At 43.9% G+C, this 19,886-nt stretch overlaps 1 protein-coding gene across 1 annotated transcript; it reads right to left on the minus strand.

The window, feature by feature from the left end:
• Nucleotides 1–1,802: 1,802 nt before the first annotated feature.
• On the minus strand, nt 1,803–14,654 carry UROS (uroporphyrinogen III synthase; the record flags this gene model as incomplete). Its single annotated transcript, XM_084265776.1, has 9 exons — nt 1,803–2,618; nt 3,196–3,294; nt 5,316–5,401; nt 5,868–5,951; nt 8,387–8,461; nt 10,091–10,165; nt 12,291–12,387; nt 13,796–13,879; nt 14,592–14,654. The coding sequence occupies 9 exons, from the start codon at nt 14,652–14,654 to the stop codon at nt 2,481–2,483; spliced, it is 801 nt and encodes a 266-aa protein (XP_084121902.1). The 3' UTR covers nt 1,803–2,480.
• Between the last annotated feature and the right edge of the window lie 5,232 nt (nt 14,655–19,886).

Consider the following 19,886-nt stretch of genomic DNA (forward strand, 5'->3'; position numbering starts at 1 on the left):
CAGCCCTGTGCTGAAGGGCAGGGCTTCCTCCAGAGGTGCAGGGTGGGGTGGGAGGAATGGAAAAGGGCAGAGGGCTTGGAGCAGCAGGCAGGATGTTCTTCTGCAGTTTCACAAAAGCCCACACCAGAAGAAAACCCTGTGTATGCTTTCCCAGGCCTGTGCATTTTGGAAGCAGCTGCTGCTGTCAGTATCCACATGTGTTCCTGCAGGCTCTTGGTGTCTGACCATCTGCCAGTTGACAAGAGCCTCAGCATAAGCTCTGGGACCCAAGAACAGCCTGGCACTGGGATTTGGGGCAACTTGTGTAACCTCCTCTTGCTTCCTTGTAACAAAGTGGAAGCAATATCTTACTGGGGCAGGGAGAGCAGGTTGGGTGGGGAACCTGCCAGCTTATTAATGCAGCTCTGAAGCCCTCTCTGGTTAAGAACACTGGAGCAGTTGGGTGAGACTCATCCTGCTGCTTAATTACAGTGGCAGACTTGGTCTTGTAAAAACCAGCAGCGTTTTCTTCCTTGGAGCAGCATTTGCATGCAGGGAACAGGCACCTGCAGTGCTCCACAGCCTGGCTGGTTGTGGGTGAAATACCAATGGAATGTCTGGATGTGCTAAAGAGACACCTTGCCTAGAGCAGGGGGTAGTGGTGGTGACCCAGGGGTGGGTGTTCCAGCGGGGAAGGGCTGCTTGTCTGAAGCCAGGCCCATAGAACGTCAGCTGCCCTGGCTGGGAAATGGTCCCACACCATTTGACTGCTGTGGCTGTGCTCCTCTGTCTCTTTCCTGACCTAAGTACTAACCAGGGTCAGTACATGTTACTTGGAAACGATGGTGGGAGATGTGTAGAAATAGGCCTGAGCTGAGGAGACACACTCCTTGGTGTAACTTCCACTAGCAGTACCCAGCAGGCTCCTGGTTCCAGCTCTCCTCCTTCCCCTGGCCCAGGTCACCACCTCACACACCTTCTCCCAAGCTGCCCTCTGCTCCAGAGGCTGGAGCTGGAGTAGAGCTGGAGTAGTGCTGTGGGGACTAGAGCAGACTTCAAGCTCCTCCCTCCACCATGGGTTTAATTTTGCAGGGAGAGATGACCAGCACAGACCTGCTGTGCTGTAATGACTCTGCCCAGCTGAATGTGAGTGTTCAACAGCACAACTTCCACCCTCTTAAAAAACCACAGGGGCAAAGTCAACAGTTGCTGTGTAATCATTCCCTCCCTTCTCTCCCCAGGGCATGGCTACATGTCCTGCAGCTACATCCCGTTGCCATAGCAACCTCAGTGTCCTACAGGGTCAGCTGCAGCAGGGATGAAGTATTCCTCCCACCACTCAACAATCTCTGCCCACAATTAGGAAACTTCTGAGCTGCTATTTCATCTCAAGACTTAATTCAGCTGCTTTATAAAGCAAAATGGTTGTTGGTGTGTGCTCAGCCTGACAGATGCCTCCCCACACGTGCTCTGAAATGACTTCAGCTTGTATTAACCTAATTGGGCTCAGATTAACTCTTCTGCCAGGCACCAGCATCTCCCCTCATTGGCCATTCAAGTCGTATCCTCAGAATTAAGCTAATAGAAACTTAGAGCAACTGAGGAGTTGTCTGTTATTCCATGAACCTCAGCACTATACCAACACCATGAATGCCTTTCCTGAGGATTATAATTGGGTGCATTATGATTTAAATCTGCTGTGTGTTTCTTAGTGGAGGTACCATTAGTGCTAAATAGGATTAGTTCTCCTCCTTTCACAGATAAACAATTAAAGCATAAACCACATCCAAACCAGACAACTCTAACACCATCCTTAATGATAAGGCAGTTTATTTCTCTGCTAATAAATCCTCCTTCATTACAGGAATAAGAACTAAAACCTGATTTTTAACACCCTGTACTGTGAGGATGTTTAGTGGCAAGAGCTGACCTGCCCCTCACTCCACACAGTGCAACTTCACAGCAAGATCAGTCCTGTTCAACTGAGAACTGACAATCATTTTCATATGAATATTTGAAAAGCAGAAGGATGAACAAGTAGAAGCTTTACAACAGAAAATACTTCACTCTAAAGCCATTTTTCTTTTACAAAAGATGTGCATGTAAAACCGATTACAGAGAGATGTGAAATCTTTACCTCGTGTGCTAGGAGACACCTGAGGTGATGCATTTATTCCAGTGTACTCCTCTGACACAGATTAGCCTCTCACAACTGGTTTTCAAGGAATGTCCACATAAAACACTTCCACTTTCCATGAGAGGAGGGGAAGAGCTGGGTGCTTTAAAACACACTGGACAAGTTCTAGGTGTCTGAGTGTCTCTGGGGTGTCTGAGTGTCTTTGGGGTGTCTGAGTGTCTCTGGGGTGTCTGAGTGTCTCTGGGTGCAAGCTTCCCCCACCAGGCCCTGAGAAAGGACAGTGTTGCACAGTCCTCAGTAACACTTTCTCCCAGGACAGCAGGTCTGTAAGACAGGAAGCTCTTCCACAGCACCACATCCACCTTCAGGGGCAGCTCTGGGAGCGAAGGGCGCTCTGGATGCCAGCGGCGAGGGCTTGGGGAGTGGGACTCTCAGCAGTGCAGCTGACTGGGACTCCTGCTGCTTCCATGGCTTCAGCAGTGGCTGGACCGATGGCAGAAAACTGAAAGGACAGAAAACTGACAGTTCTATCAGTGTAGCCAGGTCTGAGCTCAGCTCTGCCCTGAGGCAGGTATCCTGCCTCCTCTGCTGGCACCATCAGTGCAGCGACTCGCACGGCTGCGCTCACTGAGCTGCACCCACCCCCTCAGGTTGGGGGTTTCCAGTACCAATGGAGCTACTCAAATTACTTTGGGAAGATCAGGATTTATCTCACTGTTACAAACAGTCAAAGCTCTCAGTCCCACAAAACAGGGAAAGGGAGAGGACTTCTAATATGCCCCAGCCTGTAATTGAATCACTAACAAGAAAATAAATCCTATACCCAGGGGAGACTAAGTTAGTTGGGGAAAAGAATTCTAGGTGAGAACTACTGCTTTTGAAAAATACTGCTTTTTCTTCTTTAAAAAGGGCTCTCAGATACATAACATTTGTATTTGCTATAACCTGATTTTTTTCAGAGCAATAAGCACAAAAGAAAATAAAAAGGTTTGTAATGGGGGCAGTGGCTTTCCTAGCTCTCCTCTGCCCACCCCAAACTTCCTCCTTCTTGTACTTCACCACTTTTAAAGAGAAGATACCTTGATATCGTTGATAAAGTCCCCTGAAAGCTTCTGAATGTGCTGGAGGCAAAATCTGACCCCAGATGGACTGAAGAACACAATGCTTGCTGGAACTCCCTGGGAAAAGGTAACCAGAGGTTGGCACAGATTACTCACTCTGCCAGCAGTGTTCACACAGGTCCCTTCAACTGCCTCTCTGGGGACACCAAGGGCTGTAACTGATGAGGAACAGCAGCTACGCTGACAGAAAGGGTTTCCTGGGGTGCCAACTGCCTGCCAAAACCCTGTTCCACCACAGAATGCTGAAAGTCAGGTGGGACTCCAACCCAGTGCTCTGTCACACAAGTGCTGGGTGATAAATGTACTGGAAATATCCCAGAGCTGTGCTCATTTTCCTGTTTAGCAAGAAAATTCAGCAAGTTATATCCCTAAAAGCATTTCCCTCTCAGTTCTGCACATACACTGTCTCCCAGCTGATGTGGTTACTTCTGTAACCCTCAAAAAAAGCCCCAAAACTCTGCAAAATTCTGCCTGAAGCTCCAGAGTTCTTGAGGTGCAGCCCCAAAGCACACAGCTCCTTTATCATCATCTTCTGCCTGGCAAGGAAGATGGTTCCACTCAAGCTACAGCTGCTGTGGTTTATAGTGTCTGACATGGTAGCTCCCCTTGTTCCCTAAGGCCAGACCAGCAGTTTGACACCCTCCCTGAGTGTATAACACTTGTCACTTGATGTCACCTCTCCTGCCCTGAACAGACACAGGATCACAACTAAACGTGTGTGAGAAGCACATTTTAGCAGCTTTACAGTGAGAGAGCAACATCAAACTGCAGCAGCCACGGTGTTCCTAAGAAGAGCTGGAGACTCAGGTAGTGCAGGGTACTACTGGCTCACTTTGTAACTGCTATAAGCTAAACACCATGGGCTTTGGAGCTGCAGCATCCACCTGGGAACACCCAGATACTACAAAGTACCAGTTACACTGCCCATGCCATAACCTTTGAGGAGAAATCTCTCTTGAGAAAGAGATTTAAAATCAATACATTATTCAACAAGGCATTAATGCATAGATTTTTCAAAAGAGGTGCAGGATGCTGGAGGAGGCCAGGTTTCTCTAAGAACCATAGCCTGCATTTTTGAATAACATTAATCCTACATGTGATGTGGGATTAATTCCATTCCTGGAAATGGAAAATTCAGAAAGCCAGTCTTGAAAAAATAAAAGCAGTTATTAGTACCTACACTGACTGCTGATTAAAGACATTTAACAGGTGGTTTTAAGAAGAGAAAAACAATAACAATTCTAGGAAATGTATCTCACAGAATCACAAGGTTGGAAAAGACCTTTAAGATCATCAAGTCCAACTGTTCCTGTCCTGTGCTAAACCAGATCCCTGAGCACCTCATCTCCCCTCTGTTAAACACACCCAGGGATGGGGACTCAGCCCCCTCCATGGGCAGCCTGTGCCACAGCCCCACAACTCTGCCAGGGAAGAACTTTGCCCTCACATCTGCTCTGACCCTGCCCTGGGGCAGCTTGAGCCCATTGCCCCTTGTCCCATCTCCTGTCCTCTGGCTGAAGAGACCATCGCCCACCTCTCTGCACCCTCCTGGCAGGGCAGGGGAGGTGGGGAGAAGGTCTCCCCTCAGCCTCCTCTTCTCCAGGCTCAACACCCCCAGCTCCCTCAGCTGCTCCTCAGAGGATTTGCCCTCCAGCCCCTTCCCCAGCCTGCTGTTCAGGTACACCTGTCCCTTGTCTCAGCACTTGCCAGCAGCGTGTCACCTAAAATGAAATTATTACATTCCTAAATTGGATAATCAGGGGAGGAACACTGCACCAGGGTGAGGCAGGTGACTGCTGCTAGATTCTGATGTGTAATATGTAGCAAAGATGTCCAGTGATATTTCAATTACACTAATAAACAGTAATAACAAAGCTGTGCAATAAATATCCTCACTGAACGCAACCTGCGACACGGTGCTAGTGAGGGGCTCACTCTGAAGCTAGAGGATTTTCTTGGTAGTCAACAGGGAAAGAAAACAAGAAGCCTGTGCAGAATGTTCTTGTATCACATCTGCAGACAGCTGGAATAAAAGGAGTATATCCTGCTGATTCTCAAATGGCATCAGCACCCAGTACCTGTTGTGAGAAGTAACTGCTCAAAGACTCTTGCAGGTCAGTGTGTTGGGTGGTTTGATAAACAGTGAGGCTTTCCAGAAGTATACCTGTAATTAAGGTACACAGGTGTAATTAAACTGCAAACACTCTCAGTGCAATAATTGCATTTAGGTACTACTTCAGGCTAAAAAGATTGAGAACAAAAGAAAATTGGTGAAGGATTTGAAGGTTTCTCTGGAGTTGCAAGACACACTAAAGCATCTGGGCTCAGAGGGCCTTACAGCGTGCTGGAAAATGGGCAAGCCTTGCACCCTGTCTGTCACTGAGGTCCCTCCCATCACACAGACAAGGCAGGGGAAGGACAAGGCAAACAACCTCCTTCTCCTCATGCCACAGCCCAGCCCCAGCCCTCTGGGCAGCAATATGTCCTCACAGTTTTTACTCCCATCATCTACCTTCCAGCCAGTGCAACAGCAAATTCAATTTTTACTCAGCCAAATTCGGTTCACAAGCTTCAGATACAACTTTTATCATAAATGACTAACTAAAATGATGCTCCAAGGGAAGCTCAACCTTTATCTCTGAGTGCTGTAGGAAGCACTTCTCTTTTCAGGGCTCCACAAGGAAAAAGAAGAGCTGAGGAATTAGGTTTCTCTCCTGTAAACACACAAACAAGAACACTAATTAACTTATGTCTTTATTAAAGAGTAAGCATGATGCATGCAATCCATTTTAAAGGTATTGGATGCTGAGCACTGCAGCAAATGCCACATGCTCCATCTCAGACACAGCCTGAAGAGAACTGAGAACACTCACAGCACAACTGCAGCCCCAATTCAGGGGACAGAGGCTACTTAGCATGTAAATTAAAAAACATTCCATAACTATAATGTGAATACATTGGCTAAGAAGATCTCACAGAAGATAAACTGCATTTCTATTCCCCTTGCCATTCCACAAAACAAGTACTGGGCAAGTTATCTCCTCCTCCTCAGGAACACAATCTTCCTCAGTGGTCTATTTCCACTCGTAGTCCCACACAACACCTGACAGCTCCCTCCCTCTATGAACAGCTCAGGCAGACAAAGAGGAGGACAGAAATGCCTCACTGAAAAGTTTCAATCTATCTGAAAGACTTATTTTCTTATTTCCCCAAGAAAAAAGGATTCTACTTCCATTTCCAGGGCAGAAGTGGAGACCCTCACTTCCTCTTGGCCTTTAAAGTGGAAGTGACCTCCCACATGTGGAAGCCCCTTGGGGATTTTGGAAGGACCTTCCTGATAGATACATGGCTGTTTATAGCTTCATTCCTGTAGGACATGATACACCTGGGATGCAGTTTCAGAGAGTCACAAGGTTGGAAAGACCAGTCCAACTGTTCCTGTCCTGTGCTAAACCAGATCCCTGAGCACCTCATCTCCCCTCTGTTAAACACACCCAGGAGTGGGGACTCAGCCCCCTCCCTGGGCAGCCTGTGCCACAGCCCCACAACTCTGCCAGGGAAGAACTTTTCCCTCACATCTAATCTGAACTTGAACTTTCCAAAGGTTTGGTGTGGTATTATCAAAGGAGCAAACAAATTCTGCTTAAAAAACCCTACCAGGTAACAGTGATCATGTCACCATCACCTGGGTGACACCTCCACTCACACAGCCACCCTGTCCCCGTGTCCCCACTGGATGCCCACACACTGGAGACAGGAACTGGGCACACTGACAGTATTCATCCCAGGTGACACCAGCCTGGGGAAGAATCCAGCTGCACTGTCTGGATGGGATTCTCAACAACGGGCTGGTTCAGGGACTCAACTAATGGTTTCTGAAAGATTTTCACTCCTAGATATTGTCTCCTGGAAGTGAGTGAGTATCCACACTTGGCAGAAGACAAAGAGGGGGAAGAATTTAATTTCTGGGCAGGAACTTAACAGCAGACTCTTTTTGCACAGTTTGCCTTCTCCATAAACAGCAAATACTGAGAAAATTCAGTATGAAATCCTACAGAGCTGCACACAACCCTGGGGGGTTGGACCCGACGACCTCTTGAGGTCCCTTCCAACCCCTATGATTCTGTGATTCATCCTTCAAAATTAATGAGAGTTCCTCAACACATTATGTTATTACTAATCCAGGTATGTTAATGTTTCAGAGTTGACTACTAGAAAAATAATTGTGGGGTTTTTAATTGCTGGAAGGGGATTCTTGGACTCTAGCAGTAAGCATCAGAGATGCTGCAGGGAAAAAAAAAAGGTCAAAATAGCTAAAATCAAATGGAAAGACCCTAGTAGGAATCAACACAGACATACCTGACTGCTCTAAATGCCCACTGAAGTTTTATTAGAAACCACAGATTTGCTTCTGATAAATTACAGGAAGGAAGAATGAACTTGTGAAAGAGATTTTGAAGTAAAAAAGATAGAACATAAGTATTTCAGCATTAATCCTCCTACAACTCATGCCACCTAATTGAAATGTCAATGTGGTATCTGTAAAGAAACACTAATCCCCTTTGATTTGTGCTTACAAAGTACAGAAAAATCCCTTAGTGGGCTTGAACAATCCAGGCTGTGGTATCCCTAAGCCTGCAGCGTTGCCTGGGTGCTGTGCCCCAGTGTCCTCAAACAGATCTTCACTCCTTCCCAAGTCTCCATCCCCTGTCTGGATCACTGATTAAACAGAGCACAGGCTGGTTTGAAGCAAGGCCACTCAGGTCACCCAAAGCTCGTGGAGAATCAGCACATCTACAGTCACAGTCCCTGAAATCTTAAGATCAAGCAGCAACTTCCAATCCTTACAGCTCTGGCCCTTCAGTAAAACAAGACTTTGTCTACTGGGCCATACAGCATTATTAATCAATGACAGAGCCTAAGATTCCATGTGAGTTAATGCTTTGTATAGGTATTTTGGAGTATTTTTTATTATCTTTTAGAGACCTCACCCACATTCCCAGAAGCTGAACTCACAGGTTCTGAATTTAAGGGGGCTATGGAGTATGTGCTTCCCTGCTTCAGTGCACACTCCATTTTATTTACAGGAAATTCTGAAACAATGAAAGCTCCATCAGCTTCATTTAAGTAGAAGATTTGAGATACTTACTTGAGCAAATATATTCAGCTAATTTTTCAGCATTTCCAGACTTCTCTCCCTGTGGAGTAAGGCCAACTTCTTCCACTGTAACCCAAAGTAGCAGACAGACATTGGAAATCCATGAGAACAGTTCAGAGTCACTATCACAGAAACATGGGTTGAAAAGGGAGAGACAGCTCCACCCAAACACAGACTGAAAGGCAAAACATCAGAACACTTGGGAGCAGTAACATCCTGCTATCAAAAATTCAGATTTGGCCCTAGAAAGACATGTATGAAAGGAGTATAAAAGAGAGAGCAGCCCAAGAGCCCATCAAGCTCTCCTGCACAGCAGCAGGCTGCACAACAGGACGTCCCCTTGAGCAGGGATGCCCTCTCAAGGTTACTCCTCAAGCTTGAGAGAATCCTTATCACATTGAGACACTTGGCAGGTGAACTGGGAATAAGCATGCTGGAACTCTGCAGATCTCAGCTGTGTGACAGAAAGGACTGACTGTGCACACCCAATCCTTCAAACCACTGACCCAGTCTGAGCTGGGATTGGATCACTCACACCTAGACTCCTCTGAGCAGGTGTTCAGAAGGCAAGGGGGGTCCTCTCTGAACCTCAGGACTTGACAGGAGGGTGTCCCTGAGAGTTTTGTCTGACCCTGTCCTCTACTCTACACAGTAAATAATCAAGCATACCTTGCCATCAAACTTTGTTAACCACCAAACTTTTCTATTACTGGAATAAAGTCTTTTCCAGCCCAGTGATTCTGTGAATACACTGCAGCTTCCCTTGTGAGTGAAGGGCATCTACCACTCCACCCACAACAGCAGCAAAGGCTGAAACCCTCTTGGGAAATCTGAGAGTGTACCACTGCTCTTATTTAACAAAGGAAGATAAGAAGTAAACTAATGTGGGGCTTGACTAATTTAAGATGCTTATTATGTGTCACAACTGCTGACCCACTCTTGTTACCAGTCTACCTGAAAAAACAGGCTTTTTATAGAAGCAGCTAGTACTTATCCAAAGTATTTTTGGACTAGACACAGGAAAACATCAAGACTTTTAAATCCTCAAGTGCTAGTAACATTTTCTGCATGCTTCAGTGGAAGCTGAAGCTACCATCCAATTTTACAGTAAGAAAGGCTTTCCCTGACTAAAATCTGTGTTGTGTTTTTGTTATGCATATAAAGTATGTATTGTGTCAGATTAAAACCAGTGGCAAGACAAAGCAGCTGACCCACTGAAGTGGGGGTATGAGAGGATGTATACTGCTGACTTCTGGAAGGCAAAAGCATCACAGAATGTAGAAGGAATGAAGAACCAGGGCATCACACTTCACACAGGCTCAGAAAATCATGCTGTAATTCCCTTTATCCAATTTTATTTCCAAAGTGGATGAAAAAGATCACATGCAAATTAAGGAGAGGGGTTTTGTTCCTTTTTTGACCCTATTTTTAAAGTAGTTACAGTCAGGCTACAATAAAAGCAATGGAAAAACAGAAGTAATGTTTTTTAATGTTATAATAAAAGTAATGAAAAAAAAGGATCCTTTGATGAAGCACATAATTATAATGTGTATACCACTCCCTGTTTTCAATATTATCCATTTATAAAGCTTACCTATTTTTTTTCTAAGCACCCTTAAATAGCAGCTGATATTCCAAACACTGTACTTACAAGAGAGATTTATCTAAGATTCCTTCTTTGAACCCCCAGCTTACCTAGAGAAGCTGTAGCTTTTCCCACCACATATGCTGGTTTGGAATTCCATCTTTGTTTAAGAGATTTTGACCAGGCTGAAAAACATGAAATTAAATTTAACGACGTGGCAACGGAATATGAATGTCAAATGAGGGTTTGGATTTTGTTTGATCTACAAATACAATAACAACTAATACTCCACTGCATTTTTCAGCAAATCTCTATTTACAAAATGAATTTTTAATGTGCCTTTTTTGCCTTGTGTCAATAGCAGCCTACAACATGTTTTTAAAAGCCTAATTTGAGTAAACAGTTCTTAGCTGCTTCTGTTAAACAGTGTTTTTAATGCACACTTGCCCTATGCCAGATCACATACAACTTGTAAATGTTCATTTGTACTTTGGCATTAAGAATTTAAAAAGCAGCAGAACTCACAGGAAAACCCAGCACACAGCATGAAGGGAGGTTTCAACATACAAACTGCTGGTTTAAAACTGAAGCTTAGGGGCAAAACCCAGTTATCATCTTCTATGAGAAGAAATAAAAGGGTAAAAATCTATATCCCTACACTAGAGTGCTCTGCAATGCAACTCCTTCACAGAAAATCATAGAATCCCAGACTGGGCTGGGTTGGAAGGGACCCCAAGGGTCACAGAGCTCCAACCCCCCTGCCACAGGCAGGGACACCAACCTCCAGGCCTGGAGCTACACAAGGTTGCCCAGGGACCCAGCCAACCTGGCCTGGAACACCCCCAGGGATGGGGCACCCACCCCCTCTCTGGGCAGCCTGTTCCAGCCCCTCACCACTCTCTCTGGAAAGAACTTCCCCCCAATATCTAATTTAAACCTTCCTTCCTTCAGTCTCTGCCCTTTAACAAGCTGATTCCCCTCCTGTTTCTCTGCTCCCTTCAGGGACTGGCAGGCTGCAGTGAGGTCCCCCCACAGCCTTCTCTTCTCTAGGGCTTCTTCTCTCTGCCCTTCTCTCCTTCTTATACAATATAGAAACTGATTCTATTTTTAAACATACACCAAAAATAAGTTAACAGCTCAGAAATAAAATGTACCAGAGAGCAAAACAAAACGACTAGAAAATGGTTTTCCTCCTTCAGGCAGCAGGTATGTCATAGATTGTGCTCTCTGGATCCAGCTACCTCATCCCTGTGCCTGAAATCCTAGTGAGTCAAAAAGAGATGTGCTAAATCTTTTACCATCTTGTTTTAAATAAGTACTGTGTAGGACACTGAGTTCCTTTCAAATATTTGGGGGAAGAAGAAAAAAAACCCCAAGAAACTACAACAGTAGTTACAATAATAATAATAATTAAAAAGAACCACCCAGGAAAATACCCTAAAGAAGGAAAAAGGTTTTATTACATTCAAAGGGAACCCAAATATGAACTAAAGGCTCATTTTATTGATTAAAATATGAATTTCAACAGCTCCCTAAACTCCTCATGAAGACTTGGAATGAAATAAGATATTACATTTGATCAAAAATCCTAAATCCTCTGCTGTTGGAAATGCTCAAAGAAGGTGATGGTGTATTTATTGCTTACTCAGGAATGTAACCTTACTCACTGTACATTGATTTGTAGGACCACAGCCTAAATGTAGAGCAGATAAAGTAATGATACAACTGAAGTGCACACAGAAACTCAAAGCCAGAAGTTAGCACTTAGCATAAGAATTTAAGGGGAATTTAGGAGGATTTGATAGATCATTGGCATGGTAATTTCTATTTAGCACTCTGCAGGGTTTTTACAACTAATCTGTTGGCTTTTATGTATCACCATTTCTTCAGTGCTTTTTAGCCAGGGCTTAATCCATTTGAGAAATTTTATATTCAAGACAGAGAAATCTCCTTTTCTGTGAGACTTCATATGAATTATATAAGCAGCAGCCACTTTCTACCACATGCTCCTCTCTTTAGTTAGTAGGCAATACCAGGCACTGCAGCAGAATATTCCTTATGCATGAGCTAACCACAACTGAAAGAGCTCACACTAATTAGTGGTTTGCACCAAAAGCTCTTTCCTTTCCATTTTAACAATAGCAAAAGTGCAAAAAGCTCACCCTTTGAAGCTCAGTTTAGCTTTATGATGCCAAAAGGTGTACTCCAAACAAAAGGCATACTCCAAACACCTACTGGTGGGTGAAATAAAATGACAAAGTTCACAAAATACTGAAACAGAATGAGCAGGGAATACAAATATGCACTTACCTTCATTTTTACTATGCTCTTTCAAACATATTTTGATGGCTTCTAGTGCTCTTGGACTGGTAAAAACTAGACCTCCATAACATTCTGGATGAGAGAGCTACAGGAAATTTTAGGAGTAAATAAAAGAAATAGTAAGTTTAAAAAAAAAGTTGATCAGTTCTTTATAACCTTGTGATAAACTGAACAGCTTCAACAGATGTCTGAAACTGAAATGGGAAAATATTCCATCACTACCAGTATTTATAAGAGAATTCATAAGAGAAAATAAGAGAATTTATAAGAGAAATTTATATCTCAGATTCAGAACAAAATTTGCAGAGTTTATTAACTGTGGGAATCTGTAGGAACAGACAATAATTCCTGTCACTGCAATGAGCTGGAAGGATGGACAACATACAAGGTACTTACAAATCCATGTAAGAGAAATGAACAATTATTCCAAGGAGCAACAGAGGGTACTACCCAGGCACAGCTCCTTGCCCTCTGTCACCCCAAAGAGTGGTGAAGATCGCTAAAGAGCTCTCAAAAATCAGTTTAAAAAGGAAAAATGTTCTTGGATCACTTGTAAATGTTGATCATGACACATTCAAGCATCTAATAAAGTTCAGAGCTGTTGTAGACTGTCAATAAAAGGAATTTCCCTTGGAAAACCTTGTCAATATTTTAAGATTAAATATATATAAGAACAAGTAGAAAAAGAACTCTGATTAGCTGTCATTAGTCTTCTAATTTTTGGTTGTGACAAAATGCCCCAATACCTGTGACTATTTATGGTCCATCAACCACCCATGTGATCAACTTAATGCTTCAAAAAGTGCAGGGAACATACTTGACATTTTATTTACCATACTGCAGTGTATACAACTCTGTGTGTGTAAACACAAAAAGGGGTCCACAAAAGGCATTATTAAATTAAAATTACACATGGCATCTTGGCAACCATGGGCTAATTTCTGTCAAAAAATCACAGAATCACAAGGTTGGAAAAGCCCTTTAGGATCATCGAGTCCAACCGTTCCTGTCCTGTGCTAAACCAGATCCCTGAGCACCTCATCTCCCCTCTGTTAAACACACCCAGGGGGGTGACTCAGCCCCTCCCTGGGCAGCCTGTGCCACAGCCCCACAACTCTGCCAGGGAAGAACTTTCCCCTCCCATCTGAGCTGACCCTGCCCTGGGGCAGCTTGAGCCCATTGCCCCTTGTCCCATCTCCTGTCCCCTGGCTGGAGAGACCATCGCCCACCTCTCTGCACCCTCCTGGCAGGGCAGTGGAGGTGGGGAGAAGGTCTCCCCTCAGCCTCCTCTTCTCCAGGCTCAACACCCCCAGCTCCCTCAGCCTCTCCTCAGAGGATTTGCCCTCCAGCCCCTTCCCCAGCCTGGTTGCCCTTCTCTGGACTCGCTCCAGGACCTCCATGTCCTTCTGATGGTGAGGAGCCCAGAACTGGACCCAGCACTCGAGCTGCAGCCTCACCAATGCCCAGCACAACTGAAATAATTTCAGACTTACCTTTTCAAATAAGCTTTCAAGAGAGATGAATTCAAACGACAAAACTGGAATCAAAGTTGCTTCAAAGCCACATAATCCTAATTCCTATTAAAAAAAAGTGTTTCCAGCACTTGAAACAGATTTCAAACCACAGGGGGGTTTATTTCAAAGAATTGACTATGGCAGCAGAAATATTTATTTTTACTAAAGTAATACACAAAGGCATCTTATTTGTTTTTCCTAGTGACTCTGGTTTGGTTTTGTTAGTTATTTGGTATTGCAACATAACACTAAACAAGCAATGTGGAACAGAGGCCTCCTATGTAGCCACTGAGCAGTTACAGTACACACCAGCACCTAACTCTGAGGTGACAGAAGACCACCTGGTCCTGCAGATATTCCTGTACATCTCTAATTCTTTCCAGTTAGCAGAACTGCTTCCTCATGTGACTAAAGGCAACAGCAGAAAGGACCACAGCAGCAACCTATTTTTCACATCACATTCCCAGCAAGACTAATGGACTTTGTAATCTTAATTCCATCCATAGGAACATAATCAATAATAGTTAGCTAAACTGCTTTAAAACCAGCTTTAACAGTTGATTCAGTACAAATGCTCCATAACTATAATAATTTTTTCCATAACAGCAATTTTTCTAGCATATGTTTTTGGCAGAATTTCAGCCATGCTCTCCCAATTTTAACTGAGCATGTATTTCACTTGCAACAGTTCTACTCACCTATCCCACTGAGTTCAAGAAACTGTTCTTAAATACCAGAGTGACACAACTATTCACTCTTTCAAAAGTTTACTCACTTTAATATATGGATCTGGTCCTGAGTCTTTGTCTTTGGGATCCTTCAGCAACAGAACCTTCATTGCTTACCAAGTAACTCCAAAAGAACCCTGAAATACAATAAAGGGATTTATCTAAATTAGATCTAGAGCAGTGACTTTAAGAGCTGGGCTCCAAAGAAACTGGGTTGCTAACAGTTGCACTGCTCTCTACACAATGAGTAAGCAGTTAACTGACATTCTCTGGGCATGAGCATCCACCCTGATAAGACCAACAAATAAGGTGCTGCCTCCAGATAATACTGCTTAAGGAAGAAACTATAATGAAAGTCACCAAGGAGAACAGGTTTTAAAGGACAGTATTTTGGAGAAGTAAGAACCCCCCCCCAATGTAGCCATGTTCAGCAATGAAGCCAGTTCCTAGCTACAACAACTTATTCTAATCTATTTATTTCCATGCCAGTTTCCACACTATGCTCACCACACTGAGCATATAAGGGCTTACCTATCAAGTGATTTAATTTGATGCATTTGGAGGTTTTATCCTTTTCCTGGGGGAAAACATGTGCAGGGCTGTGTTTCAATTAAAAACCCCCCAAATTAAACAAACATATGTGTATATACAACATATACACACATTTATACACCTTAATATGATATATATAATACACCCTTTGTTTACTATGGATAGAGCAAAAGAGGCAAGATTGCCAAAAATACATTCTGCCATTAAAAAGGAAGATGAGAGTTCCCAGCTCCTTCCAAGTTGACTCTGGTGCTGAATTCAAAGCCTGTTAGGACACCTAAGCAAATAAACAAAGCATCCACCTAGAATATGTAATAATATATCCAGGTTGGATGGGGCCCTGGGCAACCTTGTGTAGCTCCAGGGCTGGAGGTTGGTGGCCCTGCCTGTGGCAGGGGGGTTGAAGCTCTGTGACCCTTGGGGTCCCTTCCAACCCAGACCAGTCTGGGATTCCATGATTCTATGATAAACAAATGAAAATCCACTAACTGCACAGTCACCTTAGCTACATGTTACTATCCTGAGAGATTTCACACTAGCAAATTCTCTTTAAAATGAATAATAGTGAATATTCAAATGTACAGAACACCTTGAAATGTATGAAATCCTCAAAACTTCATCAAAGACAAAAAAAAACCTGTGTAGACAAATATGAAACCAGAGAAAAAGGCACAAGGCAGCTTTAGAGTGGGCAAAACAGGTTCTGGCTCAAGTAAGCAGAGCTGAGTGTCACACTGTCACCTACAGCCTGTGAAATACAGGAGGTGGAAAGGGCACCCAAAGCACCACCCCTGGGAACTCAGTGTCTGACTGCAATATGACATGGATTTTGTGGATTTTAAACCTCACTATTTTTAACCTAATGTGGTGTCAGAAGTGGTGCTTGATGCTGACCATGGAAGTGGTCATCTCCACAGGACTTCCAAGCACTCAGCAGCGATGCAGTGGGAACTGGTTGGGCTTTGTGGTTCTGAAGTTCCAACGCTGGGAAGTCAAAGGGAACCACTAAAAGTGCACTTGGAAGAAGAAAGAAGGGCTTCATCAAGGGCCCTGCTCTCAAACATTTAATTCTTGCCTATTTCCAAAATATAAAACACTTAGCAGAATTATGAAGCCATCAAAACATAAATGTAAGGGGGAAAAAAACCCAAGTAACAATTTTTGGCAAGAACAATTCCAAAGGTCTTGTAATAAAAGCCCCAGGTGACATGAGAGAGTTAATTCAGGTACACCTGGGGAAAGCAGATTTCTAATGAATTATTTTAGGTAGTTAGAAACAAATTAACATTCCATTCTATGCCTTATTACTGTGTCAAGTAATGAATAACAATAAGAAATGGGTAAAAAATCCATGCTTAACAAGGTGACTTATGATAATCTAATTAATTATTTTGATTAGATCCTGCATACAAAATATATATTGAAAGAAAAGGATACTTACAAAGTCCTAAAACCCTGTGAACTACTGCAAGGTGCAGTTATCTAGCTGTCTCCTCCACAAAGAAATCACACAAGCTGTATTTTGGAATCAGCCACCTGGGTCACTGGTAGAAAGAGCAAGACTGGACAGCCCTGATGCTCCTAGAAGTCACTGGCTTAGTTTTAATTCTCCTAGTGGGCAGCTCATTTATTGGCTCCAAAAGTGGGCTGCAAGCATCCAACAGAGGGCAAATTTGACCTAGGGAACCTGTAAGTTCATGCATTCATGAATAATGTGTATTTTGATCTGCAACAACCCTCTGACTGCTCTTGGGTTTACTGCTGAAAATATCAGTCTCCTTTTCTGCAGCCATGAAAACTGGTGGAATATACCCACATCCAAATGCCAGGTCCTCACATCCAACACTACAGGTGCAACCCACCCAAACTCACTTTTTTAGCAGGTGTCCCAGCACCACATCACTGTGAATCAGGGCAAGATGCAGGCAGGAGAGAAGCCAGACAAGGTCCCAAAGAAGGAAAAGCACACAAAGAGCATTAAGAGAAACTACTAAAATTGAAGACATTTAAGACATCTTTCAGAATTTCTGATGCACTCTGGGGGAAGCACTTGACTTACAGTACAAAAATACATTTTAGATATGTTTTTTATCTACAAATTATATATTAAATCAAGAGAGGGATGCACACACTTCCAACCAACCCCAAAAAGTTTCTATTTGGAACAATGAATGGACTTTGCAGAGTGCAGCAGAGCTCAATCTTGATCTGGAAAGGAGAATGTACAACCTTAATAAGCTTTACACTGCCAAATCTTTGTTTATGGGATGATGTTGGCCACCTACTTTTGGTTCACAAAACAAACACTTTGCCTGCAAAGACTGCTCTTAAAAAGAAAAAAAAAACAACCAAAAATCATTGAAAAGCCATTAGGCTTGCAGACAACTAATAAGAGGACAACAGATTTTCTGTCTTGGGCACAGAGACACAAAGATGAAGAAAAACTGGTATTAGTCAGTCTGAAGTTTGGGAACAATCTAATTAGCTCTGATAACAAACTGCAAGTGACTGGACTGGCATTACATCATGACTAAAAAACAGTTTGGTGCCATTTCCACATTACTTAATTTTAAGCCTACCTTACTTAATGTAGAAGAAGGGTAATTTTAGGTCACATTACATATTCAGAATATTATCCTGAGAGACATAATGGAAATGCTTTCCATTCAAAGCATCACACAGTAAAATTCAATATCCTTCTGCCTTCAATTAAAATATAAAGCTGATTACAATGTGTCCCTAATGTTCATACAGTAAATGAGGAACACTCTCTGATATTAAAAACACCCAAAAACCTTGGCAGATTTTTTTTTTATATACAACCCTGTACAGAAAGAACATCTCTGTGGGTCACTCAGCTCATCATGAGTGACTCTGTGGGTCACTCATCTCAAAAGCTGTCCCCAAACTAATTGCAAACTATCTTTAGTATTAAGAACAGCTAGTAAAAAGAAAGAAATGGGTCCTTTTGTTTCTTGCTGCTAAGTGACGCCAAGAGCTGCAAAATATATTAAATTTTTCTAATATTCTTCTCATTCTAAGCAACTGTGTGGGTCACACAATAAGGTTTGATTGCCAAGTGCACAGGGAATTGTCTGTTCCATCATAGACATGAATGGAGATGAATTATAAGACACTAGTGAGATATGATTTTTAAAATCCCTGGGTTAGGATTTTTGAGGCTATGAGTTTCTTACCAATATTCTTTTACTGTGATTAGATGGGATTATAACCAGAGAGGAAAAAGCCTTATCTGTAAGGCTGCCATGATATACAGTTCAGAAATCCACCAAATTCACAGATAATGTAATATATAGATCATCAACTAACAACAAGGAGGACAGTTTTGAGAATAAATCCTGCAATTTGGGTGTCTGCATCACAAAACACAACAACATAACAGGGTTTTTTTTGACACAGCAATCCAGAGGAGCAGGAAAGGACTCTGCCCTTTCTGTGACATTACGGATTTGTACCAAAAGCCAAGGTAGTAATTTGTGTCATTCCTGACTGATACAGTTTCAAAACCGAGTGCCCCTATATCCAGATTGCATCCCCAGGGAGGCAGTTTCACTGCAGCAGCAAAGGGCTTTTCCAACACCTCTCTTTCCAGACTGAATTCTTTCCCTGTGTACCACTATTCACATTTTGGCAATGACCCCAGTGCTCCCAGAGCAGACATGGCTCTCAAAGCATAATAAAGAATAAACACTGACATGTTTGGTACTTTAAAAGGACATACAAATTCTCCCCTATCTGTATTTTATTTGTAAAGCCAACATGACATCCCAGGCCCTGCACCTCACCTTCTTTTTGGCCCTTTTGGCTGGCAATAGCAAAGCCTCACACTCTTCTTCACTGAGTAGACACAAACAGAACACAGCAGGGAAGAACGAAACTCAAACAGCAACTAAGTATTTTGAGTGTTTAGGATTTTTCAAAGCTTTTTCCTGACTGCACCCACATGGTGCTTACTGCCCTCTGCCTCACTGCCTTTTCTGCTTGTGTGCCTGGAATTACCTATAACCAGCCTGGCGGTTCATTAGTTAAGGAAGCAGTGAGCACTCTATTCCTTGGCTTTCAGTAATTTAATGCCGGGGATGCTCAGGGGAAGCTTCTGGGCCCCGGTTTTTCCACCCTCCGGCTGGGTTTTGCTTCACAACAGAAGAGCTGAGAGGTCTGGCAGGAGCAGGGTGAGAGGAGCGGGCAGGGGGAGCACAGGGGCGGCTGTGGCGTGGGGCAGTCATTGTGCTTGTCTTTGAACAGAGGGCAGGGATTGCAACAACTAAGTACCTAGACTTCCACCTATCTTTTTAAAGTGTATTTTGAGTCCGGACTACCCTCCCTGAATGCTCTATTGCTTTCGGAGCAGGGGGTATCAGCAACACGAAGGAATCACAGGGCTTTTAGGAGCAAGGAGGGGCGTCCGGGGGCGCGTTCCCCCCGTTCCCCAGAGGCCCTGGCGGGGCCATGCCTGACCCCTCCTCGGGTCTCTCGCTCTCCCGCAGCTTCACACAGCCCTTTTCCCTGTGACTAACCGCGGCCAGCCGGGAATACAACCCCGCGCCCGCCCGGAGAGCTTTGCCCAAGCCGGGCCGCTCTACCTTCACCACACGCAGAGGCGCTGCTGACCCCCCCTGCCAGCCCGCACCCCGCGCTGCCCCGGCCCGGCCGGAGCGCGGCCCTCCCCGGAGCCCTGCCAAGGCTCGCTGCCCCGCAGAGAACGGAACAGGCCGCGCTCGCCCCGGCGCTCACCTGCGCCCAACGCCGGCAGCCGGGCCGCTCCTTCC

This window comes from Gallinula chloropus (assembly GCF_964237585.1).
Source record: "Gallinula chloropus genome assembly, chromosome: 5".
Taxonomy (NCBI): domain Eukaryota; kingdom Metazoa; phylum Chordata; class Aves; order Gruiformes; family Rallidae; genus Gallinula; species Gallinula chloropus.